This window comes from Oncorhynchus mykiss, chromosome 3, assembly GCF_013265735.2.
Source record: "Oncorhynchus mykiss isolate Arlee chromosome 3, USDA_OmykA_1.1, whole genome shotgun sequence".
NCBI lineage: Eukaryota > Metazoa > Chordata > Actinopteri > Salmoniformes > Salmonidae > Oncorhynchus > Oncorhynchus mykiss.
Genome location: NC_048567.1, coordinates 11281035 through 11294970, shown reverse-complemented (window position 1 = coordinate 11294970; position 13936 = coordinate 11281035). Strand labels below are relative to the sequence as shown.

The 13936-nt window shown below is 47.4% G+C and overlaps 1 protein-coding gene across 2 annotated transcripts in view; it reads right to left on the bottom strand.

Annotated features, from left to right (window-relative positions):
* The window catches only part of ephb6 (eph receptor B6), a 75102-nt gene that overhangs the window by 13040 nt on the left and 48126 nt on the right, over positions 1 to 13936 (bottom strand). For both annotated transcript variants that reach the window (XM_036968793.1, XM_036968791.1), the window contains exon 5: positions 13640 to 13935. In XM_036968793.1, the coding sequence (XP_036824688.1) occupies positions 13640 to 13935 (296 nt within the window). The remainder of the gene's footprint in view (positions 1 to 13639; position 13936) is intronic.

The window sequence follows — 13936 nt, the reverse complement described above, 5'->3', positions numbered from 1 at the left end:
TCTGTGTGTAGAGACAGAGTCTGTACGAGTCAGAGAGTAACAGAACACCTACAGTAAGTGTGTCTATGAATGCTGTTTCAGACTTGAAGAGTGCATGTCTCTGTCTAATAAGAGTCTGCTGTTGCAGAGAGCGAGAGAGAGAGTGAGAGTGAGAGAGAGCGAGAGATAGAGAGAGCGAGAGAGACATTGTGTTATGAGTCATATGAGATCGTATAAAAACGTTGTTTTTTTATTCTTGAAAATATTCCCCCGAACACTTTTAGCATGGTCTGTTCATTATGTTAGGTGATAACTAGGGGGGTTTATGAGACAGACACAGAACAAGATAAAGAGAGAGAAAGAAAAAGGCATGTGTATCTGTCATTGTGTGTGTGTGTGTGTGTGTGTGTGTGTGTGTGTGTGTGTGTGTGTGTGTGTGTGTGTGTGTGTGTGTGTGTGTGTGTGTGTGTGTGTGTGTGTGTGTATGTGTGTGTATGTGTGTGTGTGTGTATATCTGTCATTGTGTGTGTGTGTGTGTGTGTGAGACGGTCCTTGGACATGGTGGTCTGAGTGCTCTGCTGCGGTGAACACCACTCATGTCCTCTGACCTTATTTAGATAACCTTTTCACCAGCATTTACCACCTCCAAAGGTTGACAAGAGGTGTGTGTGAGTGTGCGTCTGTGTGTGTGTGCGTGCGTCTGTGGGTGTGTTTGAGAGAATGCATGTGTACAGGGAGACAGTAAAAGAGAGAGAGGGAATAGAGGAGACGTGGAGAGACAGGGGAGATGTTTAAACAGATAAAAGGCTTCCTGTGTTCTCACTTGTCTGGAAGAGCACAGATCTACTCTCAGACACAGGCGTGAAGTCGGAGACGGGTGGGAAGATAGAGAGAGGGAGGGAGAGAGAGAGAGAGAGAGAGAGGGAGAGAGATGGAGAAAGAGTGTGAGAGAGAGAGAGAGAGAGAGAGAGAGAGGGAGGGAGGGAGGGAGGGAGGCAGGCAGGCAGGCAGGCAGGGAGAGAGAGAGAGAGAGAGAGAGAGAGAGAGAGAGAGAGAGAGAGAACTTGCTAGTGGAAAAGAGGAAAGAAGAAAAGGGACAGACAGGAGGGCGGATGAGAGAGTAGGAGAGAGGAGGAGAGAGGAGGAGAGAGTAGGAGAGAGGAGGAGAGAGTAGGAGAGAGTAGGAGAGAGGAGGAGAGAGGAGGAGAGAGGACGAGAGAGTAGGAGAGAGGAGGAGAGAGGACGAGAGAGTAGGAGAGAGGAGGAGAGAGTAGGAGAGAGGAGGAGAGAGGAGGAGAGAGGACGAGAGAGGACGAGAGAGTAGGAGAGAGGAGCAGAGAGGAGGAGATAGGAGGAGAGAGGAGCAGGGAGGAGGAGAGAGGACAAGAGAGGAGCAGAGAGGAGGAGAGAGGAAGAGAGAGGACGAGAGAGTAGGAGAGAGGAGCAGAGAGGAGGAGATAGGAGGAGAGAGGACAAGAGAGGAGCAGAGAGGAGGAGAGAGGAGGAAAGAGGAGCAGGGAGGAGGAGAGAGGACAAGAGAGGAGAGAGGAGGAAAGAGGAGCAGTGAGGAGGAGAGAGGACGAGAGAGGAGGAGAGAGGAGCAGAGAGGAGAGAGGACAAGAGAGGAGCAGAGAGGAGGATAGAGGAGGAGAGAGGAGGAAAGAGGAGCAGGGAGGAGGAGAGAGGACAAGAGAGGAGAGAGGAGGAAAGAGGAGCAGGGAGGAGGAGAGAAGATGAGAGAGGAGGATATAGGAGGAGAGAGGAGCAGAGAGGAGAGAGGAGGAGAGAGGAGCAGAGAGGAGGAGAAAGGAGGAAAGATGAGGAAAAAGGAAAAGAGAGGAGGAAAGGGGTTAGAAAGAGAGAGAAGAAGTACTGGTAGAGGAGTGGAGAGAAAAGGGAATTGTTCCATCCATCTTTCATGTCTCTGGCACACATTACCAGATGTGTTCCATAGGGCTGTGACACGGAACACGACTTCACTACAAAACTTCCCCCGCTGTTTCTATTGCCAACAATAACCCACACTTTCTATTTTCCCTCCCCTTCACCCCTCTCAGCCAATCACACAGCTTCTATTACTGCTCCCTCTCCTGCCCTCTGCCCCACAACACAACACAATGGACGGTTAATACAGCTTATGTCCATTATGAACTGGAGGCCTGTATGTCTTTACATTACCACTCACTATACTGAGGGAAGGAGGAGGCCCGCATGTCTTTACATTACCACTCACTATACTGAGGGAAGGAGGAGGTCCACATGTCTTTACATTACCCCTCACTATACTGAGGGAAGGAGGAGGCCCGCATGTCTTTACATTACCACTCACTATACTGAGGGAAGGAGGAGGCCCGCATGTCTTTACATTACCACTCACTATACTGAGGGAAGGAAGAGGCCCGCATGTCTTTACATTACCACTCACTATACTGAGGGAAGGAGGAGGCCCGCATGTCTTTACATTACCACTCATAATACTGAGGGAAGGAGGAGGCCCACATGTCTTTACATTACCACTCACTATACTGAGGGAAGGAGGAGGCCCGCATGTCTTTACATTACCACTCACTATACTGAGGGAAGGAGGAGGCCCGCATGTCTTTATATTACCACTCACTATATTGAGGGAAGGAGGAGGCCCACATGTCTTTACATTACCACTCATTATACTGAGGGAAGGAGGAGGCCCTCATGTCTTTACATTACCACTCCCTATACTGAGGGAAGGAGGAGGCATACATGTCTTTACATTACCACTCACTATACTGAGGGAAGGAGGAGGCCCGCATGTCTTTACATTACCACTCACTATACTGAGGGAAGGAGGAGGCCCGCATGTCTTTACATTACCACTCCCTATACTGAGGGAAGGAGGAGGCATACATGTCTTTACATTACCACTCACTATACTGAGGGAAGGAGGAATGAAGGGAGAGGGAGGGTGAGGAACAGGGAGGGAGAGAGAGGTAGGTACTGAAGTTATAGAGGATGGGGGAGGAGAATGAGTCAATAATAAACACACATTAACAAACAGCAGTGGACACTGCAATGCATTAACACTGACCGAGAGAGAGAGAGAGACAGAGAGAGAGAGAGAGAGAGGGCTAGAGGGATGTAGAAAGGAAAGGGGGATGGGACTGAAATGGTGGCAGAGAAAAAGAGAGGGACACAATGAAAGAGAGATAAAGACAAGAAGAGAGTAAGATTGGAAAGAACCAAAGATGAATAATAGGCATAAACAAAGGGAGAGAGAGAGAGAGAGAGAGAGAGAGAGAGATGGATGGATGGTAATGAAATGCCGTTGACATGGTACTTGGTATTTAGATCACTGACCCAATTTCTACTTCTCTCTCTCTGCCCTCTCTCCCGCTATCTCTCTCTTATGTCCTCATTCTCTCTTTTGCTCCCAGCATTCTAATTTGACACACACACACATGCACACACAGATTTGTCCTAGTGCAGATGCAGCCACACACAGGAGACATGAATACACATGGTTCCATGAGCATATATCTTGTTCCCTTCTGTCTCTGTCTATCCTCTCCTCTGTCTCTCCTGTCTGTCTCTCTCTATCCTCACCTCCCTTTCTCCCTTCTGTCTGTCTCCATCCTCTCCTCCCTCTCTCCCTTCTGTCTCTCTATCCTCTCCTCCCTCTCTCCCGTCTGCCTCTCTCTATCCCCTCCTCCCTCTCTCCCGCATGTCTCTCTCCATCCTCACCACCCTCTCTCCCTTCTGTCTGTCTCTATCCTCTCCTCCCTCTCTCCCTTCTGTCTCTCTCTCTATCCTCTTCTCCCTCTCTCCTGTCTGTCTCTCTCTATCCTCACCTCCCTCTCTCCCGTCTGTCTGTCTCTATCCTCTCCTCCCTCTCTCCCTTCTGTGTCTCTCTATCCTCTCCTCCCTTTCTCCTGCCTGTCTCTCTCTATCCTCTTCTTCCTCTCTCCCGTCTGTCTCTCTCTATCCTCACCTCCCTCTCTCCCTTCTGTCTGTCTCTATCCTCTCCTCCCTCTCTCCCTTCTGTTTCTCTCTATCCTCTCTTCCCTCTCTCCTACCTGTCTCTCTCTATCCTCTCCTCCCTCTCTCCCTTCTCTCTCTCTATCCTCTCCTCCCTCTCTCCCATCTGTTTCTCTCTATCCTCTTCTCCCTCTCTCCCTTCTGTCTGTCTCTATCCTCTCCTCCCTCTCTCCCTTCTGTCTCTTTCTATCCTCTCCTCCCTCTCTCCCTTCTGTGTCTCTCTATCCTCTCCTCCCTCTCTCCTGCCTGTCTCTCTCTATCCTCTTCTTCCTCTCTCCCGTCTGTCTCTCTCTATCCTCACCTCCCTCTCTCCCTTCTGTCTGTCTCTATCCTCTCCTCCCTCTCTCCCTTCTGTCTCTCTCTATCCTCTCCTCTCTCTCTCCTGCCTGTCTCTCTCTATCCTCTCCTCCCTCTCTCCCTTCTCTCTCTCTATCCTCTCCTCCCTCTCTCCCATCTGTTTCTCTCTATCCTCTCCTCCCTCTCTCCTGTCTGTCTGTCTCTCTCTATCCTCACCTCCCTCTCTCCCTTATGTCTGTCTCTATCCTCTCCTCCCTCTCTCCCTTCTGTCTCTTTCTATCCTCTCCTCCCTCTCCTCCCGTCTGTCTCTGTCTATCCTCTCCTCCCTCTCTCCCGTCTGTCTCTCTATATCCTCCTCCCTCTCTCCCTTCTTTCTCTCTCTCTCTTTCCTCTCCTCTGTCTCTCCCATCTGTCTCTCTTTCCTCTCCTCCGTCTCTCCGGTCTGTCTCTCTTTCCTCTCCTCTGTCTCTACCGCCTGTCTCTCTATCCTCTCCTCTGTCTCTCCCATCTGTCTCTCTTTCCTCTCCTCTGTCTCTCCCGTCTGTCTATCTCTATCCTTTCCTCTGTCTCTCACGTCTGTCTCTCTATCCTCTCCTCCCTCTCTCCCGTCTGTCTATCTCTATCCTCTCCTCTGTCTCTCACGTCTGTCTCTCTATCCTCTCCTCTCTCTCTCCCGTCTGTCTCTCTTTCCTCTCCTCTGTCTCTCCCGTCTGTCCCTCTTTCCTCTCCTCTGTCCCTCCCGTCTGTCTCTCTTTCCTCTCCTCTGTCTCTCCCGTCTGTCTATCTCTATCCTCTCTTCCCTCTCTCCTGTCTGTCTCTCTTTCCTCTCCTCCATCTCTCCCGTCTGTCTCTCGCCATCCTCTCCTCCCTCTCTCCCGTCTGTCTATCTTTATCCTCTCTTCCCTCTCTTCCGTCTGTCTCTCTTTCCTCTCCTCTGTCTCTCCCGTCTGTCTCTCTTTCCTCTCCTCCCTCTCTCCCGTCTGTCTCTCTTTCCTCTCCTCTGTCTCTCCCGTCTGTCTCTCTTTCCTCTCCTCTGTCCCTCCCGTCTGTCTCTCTTTCCTCTCCTCTGTCTCTCCCGTCTGTCTCTCTTTCCTCTCCTCCGTCTCTCCGGTCTGTCTCTCTTTCCTCTCCTCCCTCTCTCCCGTCTGTCTCTCTTTCCTCTCCTCTGTCTCTCCCGTCTGTCTCTCTTTCCTCTCCTCTGTCTCTCCCATCTGTCTCTCTTTCCTCTCCTCTGTCTCTCCCGTCTGTCTCTCTTTCCTCTCCTCTGTCTCTCCTGTCTGTCTCTCTTTCCTCTCCTCTGTCTCTCCCGCCTGTCTCTCTTTCCTCTCCTCCCTCTCTCCCATCTGTCTATCTCTTTCCTCTCCTCTGTCTCTCACGTCTGTCTCTCTTTCCTCTCCTCCGTCTCTCCCGTCTGTCTATCTCTATCCTCTCCTCCGTCTCTCCCGTCTGTCTATCTCTATCCTCTCCTCCCTCTCTCCCGTCTGTCTTTCTTTCCTCTCCTCCCTCTCTCCCATCTGTCTCTCTTTCCTCTCCTTCCTCTCTCCCGTTTGTCTCTCTTTCCTCTCCTCCCTCTCTCCCGTCTGTCTCTCTTTCCTCTCCTCCCTCCCTCTCTCCCGTCTGTCTATCTCTATCCTCTCCTCTGTCTCTCACGTCTGTTTCTCTATCCTCTCCTCTCTCTCTCCCGTCTCTCTCTTTCCTCTCCTCTGGTCTGAACAGGTCTGAACATTTAACACTATCTAGTTCATATCAGATAGCTGTCATAATATCAACATGGTGCTACATGACCTGGAGAAAGATATTTCCTAGACATATTGGGCTCCCGAGTGGTGGTCTAAGGCACTATATCTCAGTGCTAGAGGCGTCACTTACAGACACCGGTTCGATTCCAGGCTGATTCACAACCGGCCGTGATTTGGGAGTCCCGTAGGGCGGCACACAATTGGCCCAGCGTCCTCCAGGTTAGGGTTTGGCCGGGGTAAGCCGTCATTGTAAATTAGAATGTGTTCTTAACTGACTTGACTAGTTAAATAAAGGTTCAATACAAATATACATAACATAACGCAGATCAAACATATAAGGTACACTCTTAGACAAAAAGGTTCCAAAATGGTTCTTCGGCTGTACCCATAGAGAAACCCTTTTTGGTTCCAGGTAGAACCCTTTTGGGTTCCATGTAGAACCCTCTGTGGAAAAGTGTTAAGGGATTTTTATGAATAATGACTAAATTATGTATACATTTAAATCAGAACTATGACTAAACAGAATACTACTATGTTACTGTATGGATGTATGAATCTTATTATAATCATAATACTGAATATAATGTGTGTAGTTTTCATCCAGAATTAGAAGGACTGTCTGATCCTTGTCAGAAACGAATGGAGCTATCGTCAGACTGGCTGGAATGCTGTGTTCCTTACAGGACATCCTGTCTCTACACAGGGAGAGGAGAGACCTTGGGCTAGTAGTAGATTATTTAACAGGTAGTGGACAATGTGGGAAGGCTTGTGAACTATACTGCCATTGTATCGGAGTGGAGGAAGGACAGAATAAAATCTATGACGTCATTTTTAGCATACTTTATATAAATTGTACTATGATCAGTACTCTCGAGAATAAACGCCATTGATTGATTTTGAGACTGGTCTCTGTCAATTTTATGCAAATAAGCACCTTACAAATTCTTAAAAATGGGCAGAGTGTTTTAATTGAATTGGTTAATGAAAATATAGGAATGAAATTCCTTTAACAAAAAGGTTTTACATGGAACCAGAAATAGTTCTACCTGGATCAAAAGGGTTCTTCAAAGGGAGAGCCAAAGAACCCTTTAAGGTTCTTGATAGCACCTTTTTTCTAAGAGTGTATACTAAGCCAAATGAAATGAAACATCAGGTTCTTAACGCTCACATGACACTCAATAGCAATTGGTTTTAAACCAATTGATCAAGCAATGTAACACACCAATCAGACAGTATAGCAACATATAAGTCTACGTATATGACACAAACCAATGGTACACACGCCATATGATGAGTCACTCCTAATAGTACTAGCAGCTGATCCAGAATCCCTGCAGTCACATGGTCCCCATGGTGAATACATCCTAGATCATTACATAAATCTATGGACATTCTCCTTGCCTAATCTGTCAAGCAAATCCAATATTCTACTATCCATAGTACACTCCTAACCAATAGTCCGCACTAGGGCACTCTCTCACCGTGTTTAAAATTCCCACAATATCTTGCTGCAGGGTTTGAATTAAATCAGGACAGCCCCATTCACATTAAAATATATTCAACGGCACCCCATAGCGAGCTCTAAATATTAGACCCATGTGAATGAATATTTACATATTTTAGTTAACAGGGACATTGCACAATAATTTACATCTCAAAAAACACTGACGTAAATTAATCCGTAGTCCTGGGCAAATGACATTCACCAGAACAACCACAGTCCTGGAGAGGTACTGAAGATAAATGCATGTTCATAAGAAAGTTTAGTGTTGAGGAACATATTTCATCAGTGTGAACTTGGGAACTGTCTTAAGGAATATATATCATCATTGTTAACTTCTTGCTCCTACTTGAGACGTCTGCGTCTGGGAACTGTCTTCAGGAATATATATCATCATTGTTAAGGGAACTGTCTTAAGGATGTTACGGTTTTCTTCGGGTGAAGTAGAGTCGGACCCAAATTCAGCGTGGTATTCGTGATACATGTTTAATAAAGAATAAACACGAACAATACAAAAACAGTAACGTGAAAACCTATACAGCCTATCTGGTGACAACAAACACAGAGACAGGAACAATCACCCACAAAACACTCAAAGAATATGGCTGCCTAAATATGGTTCCCAATCAGAGACAACGATAAACACCTGCCTCTGATTGAGAACCACTCTAGACAGCCATAGACTTACCTAGAAAACCCCACTAAGCCACAATCCCAATACCTACGAAAACCCCAAGACAAAACACACCACATAATAAACCCATGTCACACCCTGGCCTGACCAAAATAATAAAGAAAACACAAAATACTAAGACCAGGGCGTGACAAAGGAATATATATCATCATTGTTAAGGGAACTGTCTTAAGGAATATATATCATCATTGTTAAGGGAACTGTCTTAAGGAATATATATCATCATTGTTAAGGGAACTGTCTTAAGGAATATATATCATCATTGTTAAGGGAACTGTCTTAAGGAATATATATACAGTTGAAGTCAGAAGTTTACATACACTTTAGCCAACTACATTTAAACTTAGTTTTTCACAATTCCTGACATTTAATCCAAGTAAAAATTCCCTGTCTTAGGTCAGTTAGGATCACCACTTTATTTTAAGAATGTGAAATGTCAGAATAATAGTAGAGAGAATGATTTATTTCAAATTTGATTTATTTCATTACATTCAGAGTGGGTCAGAAGTTTACAGACACTCAATTAGTATTTGGTAGCATTGCCATTAAATTGTTTAACTTGGGTCAAACGTTTCAGGTAGCATTCCACAAGCTTAAGTTGGGTGAATTTAGGCCCATTCCTCCTGACCGAGCTGGTTTAACGGAGTCATGTTTGTAGGCCTCCTTGCTCATACAAGCTTTTTCAGTTCTACCCACAAATTTTCTATAGGATTGAGGTCAGGGTTTTGTGATGGCCACTCCAATACCTTGACTTTGTAGTCCTTAAGCCATTTTATCACAATTTTGTAGTATGCTTGGGGTCATTGTCCATTTGGAAGACCCATTTGTGACCAAGCTTTAACTTCCTGACTGATGTCTTGAGATGTTGCTTCAATATATCCACATAATTTTCCTCCCTCATGAAACCATCCATTTTGTGAAGTGCACCAGTCCCTCCTGCAGCAAAGTACCCGACAACATAATGCTGCCACCCACATGCTTCACGGTTGGGATGGTGTTCGTCGGCTTGCAAGCCTCCCCCTTTTCCTCCAAACATAATGGTCATTATGGCCAAACAATTCTAATTTTTGTTTCACCAGACCAGAGGACATTTCTCCAAAAAGTACCATCTTTGTCCCCATGTGCAGTTGCAAACCGTAGTCTGGCTTTTTTATTGCAGTTTTGGAGCAGTGGCCTCTTCCTTGCTGAGCGGCCTTTCAGGTGATGTCGATATAGGACTCATTTTACTGTGGATATAGATACTTTTGTACCTGTTTCCTCCAGCATCTTCACAAGGTCCTTTGCTGTTTTTCTGGGATTGATTTGTACTTTTTGCACCAAAGAACCTTCATCTCTAGGAGACAGAACGCATCTAATTCCTGAGCGGCACGACGGCTGCGTGGTCCCATGGTGTTTATACTTGCGTACTATTGTTTGTACAGATGAACGTGGTACCTTCAGGCGTTTGGAAATTGCTCCCAAGGAAGAGGTCTTTAGATTTTTCCATGATGTCAAGCAAAGAGGCACTGAGTTTGAAGGTAGGCCTTGAAATACATCTACAGATACACCTTCAATTGACTCAAATGATGTCAATTAGCTTATTAGAAGCTTCTAAAGCCATGACATAATTTTCTGGAATTTTCCAAGCTGTTTAAGGCACAGTCAACTTAGTGTATGTAAACTTCTGACCCACTGGAATTGTGATACAGTGAATTATCAGTGAAATAATCTGTCTGTAAACAATTGTTGGAAAAATGACTTGTGTCTTGCACAAAGTAAATGTCCTAACCTACTTGCCAAAACTATAGTTTGTTAACAAGAAATTTGTGGAGTGGTTGAAAAATGAGTTTTAATGACTCCAACCTAACTTCCAACTTCAACTGTACATCATCAGTGTTACAAGAACTATGTGACATGGAACTGACGTGGACCTCCTTAGAAAGCCCCATGATGTAAAAGTCTGTTTCATGTCTGGGTGAACAGGTGTAATTGTGTCTCATGCTCAGTCATGCTTCTGCTGAGCATACACTCCCCCCCCCCCCCCCCCCCCCCCCCTCTCTCTCTCTCTCTCTCTCGCTCTCTCTCTCGCTCTCTCTCTCTCTCTCTCTCTCTCTCGCTCTCTCTCTCGCTCTCTCGCTCTCTCGCTCTCGCGCTCTCTCTCGACGCCAATGGAGAAAACATCTAGTGTAGGTCTTCTGCTTAGGAGAGAACAGAGTGCTGCTTGTCTCCTGCTCTGTTCCCTGTCATCATTAGAGGATCTGTTAGGAGTCACTGGTTCTGGTGGCTGAGCTGGTTAGAGCGCGGATGGTGCTTGTAACACCAAGAGGTTGTGGGTTTAATTCCAGCACAGATCCCTTCTAATGAACAGCTTAATATTAAGTCCATTTGGATTACTTATCATTCATCAGTTCAGATCTTGAATGTGCCTGGAACCCCCTTAGAGCCGTACAGCTGAGTTCTTGGTGTCTACACAGATATTTATACCGGAGCCTCAGAGACAATGTAGAATAAAAACCTTTAGCGACCACGGCCCAGCAACCGTCTCAGCTATCAGTTTTTTCATCCAAACAACTAAACAGGGACAACAATGGCATGACGTTACATCCACATCATTAGTCAATGACCTGATCAACTAAACATTATCACAGAATAATTAGAACACAAAAATCCCTGTGTGGGTGGGGCTGCCACTCCTTCTGATCTGTTTATCCCCATCTGGAAGGCCAAACCACTGAGCCACAGAGTGGCGTTGGAGTGGTTATTTCTCAGTAAATATCAATCAAAGTGGGACAAACCGTGTGAGTGGCGGGGAGAGCCCAGATGTAAGCCATTAGAGCATGAAGACATTTCACAGTTGACTTGGTTCAGAGTGGCGGTATTAATGAATCTGTTAGCTAGCTTGGGACTGGGAGGCCCCTGACCAGCCCTGGTCTGGCCTGTGGAGGAGAGGGTAACAGATAACCCCACAGAGAACTACTGGACTGGACCTTTACTGGACCTTTACCTTCAACTGTCAACCGACAAGGGAGAACACACACACACACACAGCACCACACAGCCTCCCGCTGTCCACATCTCAGTCAATACCCCTTCCCCCTCTCTGTGTCTCCTTACTTTCCTCAGACTTTCTGCTTGCTCAATTCCTTAAGTCGTTAACTTGTGTCCACTTATCCCCTCTCTCCCTCCCTCCATCTCCCCCTCTCTCTTTCCCTCTCCCGCTGTGGTTTCTGTCACTTGTTCACAGACGAGTGGCCATTACATCACTATGACCTAAATGTGTCACATCCCTCCCTCCCTCCCTCCCTCCCTCCCTCCCTCCCTCCCTCCCTCCCTCCCTCCCTCCCTCCCTCCCTCCCTCCCTCCCTCCCTCTACCTCTCTTTCTCTCCTCCTTCTCTCAATCTTCCATGGTGTCTTTCTTGAGATTTCTCCAAAACATATCTTTCTCGTTGACCCCTTTTCAGGGTGCACACTGACCCAGACTATAGTGTAGTGTCCATGTCCCTGCAGTGTGTGTGAGTGTGAGTGTGAGTGTGTGTGTGAGAGAGAGAGAGATAGAGAGATAGAGAGAGAGAGAGAGAGAGAGAGAGAGAAAGAGAGAGACACACAGTGTGTGCTAACATTCTGGGTCAAGTGGGGCTTGTTGAAGCAGTAGTTGAGCTCTTGGTCTCTTATTCCCCTGAGTTCTGCTCCCTTCCTGCTCCTTCAGTTAAAACACCACCAACACAGAGACCACAACACAAAGCCCTCATCTCCTACTTATGCTCCCAAACATAAACACCTATTCATTTATGTAGGATATTGCTGACACAGTCTCATAAAATATTTGCCCATCATCAACCCCCCCCCCCCCACAACACACACACACACCCCACATGGCCATTGTCTGTCCCTGCCCTCCTTCCCCTGTCCTCTCAGTCAAGCTGGGCCAGTGATCAGAGTGACAGCAGCAGTTCCATCTCATATTGATCCAGAAAGTTAGTGACACAAGAGACAGGAGAACTGACAGGACAGGAGACAGGAGAACTGACAGAACAGGAGAACTGACAGGACAAGAGACAGGAGAACTGACAGAACAGGAGAACTGACAGGACAAGAGACAGGAGAAATGACAGGACAAGAGACAGGAGATCTGACAGGACAGGAGAGAACTGACAGGACAGGAGACAGGAGAAGTGATAGAACAAGAGACAGGAGAACTGACAGGACAGGAGACAGGAGAACTGACAGAACAGGGAGCAGGAGAACTGACAGAACAGGACACAGGAGAACTGATAGAACAGGAGACAGGAAAACTGACAGGACATGAGACAGGAGAACTGACAGGACAGGAGACAGGAGAACTGACAGGACAGGAAACCGGAGAACTGACAGAACAGGAGACAGGAAAACTGACAGAACAGGAGACAGGAGAACTGACAGGACAGGAGACAGGAGAACTGACAGGACAGGAGACAGGATAACTGACAGAACAGGAGAACTGACAGGACAAGAGACAGGAAAACTGACAGGACAGGAGACAGGAGAACTGACAGGACAGGAGAACTGACAGGACAGGAGACAGGAGAACTGACAGGACAGGAGAACTGACAGGACAGGAGACAGGAGAACTGACAGAACAGGAGAACTGACAGGACAAGAGACAGGAAAACTGACAGGACAGGAGACAGGAGAACTGACAGGAGGGGGGACAGGAGAACTGACAGGACAGGAGACAGGAGAACTGACAGGACAGGAGACAGGAGAACTGATAGAACAGGAGACAGGAAAACTGACAGAACAGGAGACAGGAGAACTGACAGGACAGGAGACAGGAGAACTGACAGGACAGGAGACAGGAGAACTGACAGAACAGGGTTCAGGACAACTGACAGGAGAGTGGACAGGAGAACTGACAGGAAGGGGGACAGGAGAACTGACAGGACAGGGGTCAGGACAACTGACAGGAGAGTGGACAGGAAAACTGACAGGAGGGGGGACAGGAGAACTGACAGGAAGGGGGACAGGAGAACTGACAGGACAGGAGACAGGAGAACTAACAGGACAGGGGTCAGGACAACTGACAGGAGAGTGGACAGGAGAACTGACAGGACAGAAGACAGGAGAACTGACAGGACAGGGGTCAGGACAACTGACAGGAGAGTGGACAGGATAACTGACAGGAAGGGGGACAGGAGAACTGACAGGACAGGGGTCAGGACAACTGACAGGAGAGTGGACAGGAGAACTGACAGGAAGGGGGACAGGAGAACTGACAGGACAGGGGTCAGGACAACTGACAGGAGAGTTAACAGGAAAACTGACAGGAGGGGGGACAGGAGAACTGACAGGAAGGGCGACAGGAGGCTAAAACTTTAGTTATTGTTAAATTTTGTTGGTCCTTTGACATTTTAGTGTGTGTGTTTTAAGTTTAAAAAGTATACCAGACTTGTTGAACTCACCTAAGCAGGCAGATCTGTTTTGATTGGGCTCATATCCCTCTTCACAGATGCACCCACCCACCGGCACCATCCATTCACCTTCTGCGTTGCAGTGCATGCGAGGGGCGGAGCCTCCCTGTGCTTGGCTGTGGGGAACACAAGTCCCAGACACAGGGACCAGGGCGGTAGGCTCCGCCCCTGAGGGTGTGGCCGGATAGGAAGCAAGATAGCGATTGGTTGCTGGGCAGCGGCGGTAGAAGATGGACACACCCATGAGAGAGACACATGCGCCGCTGTCGACGATGGCCAGGACGAATC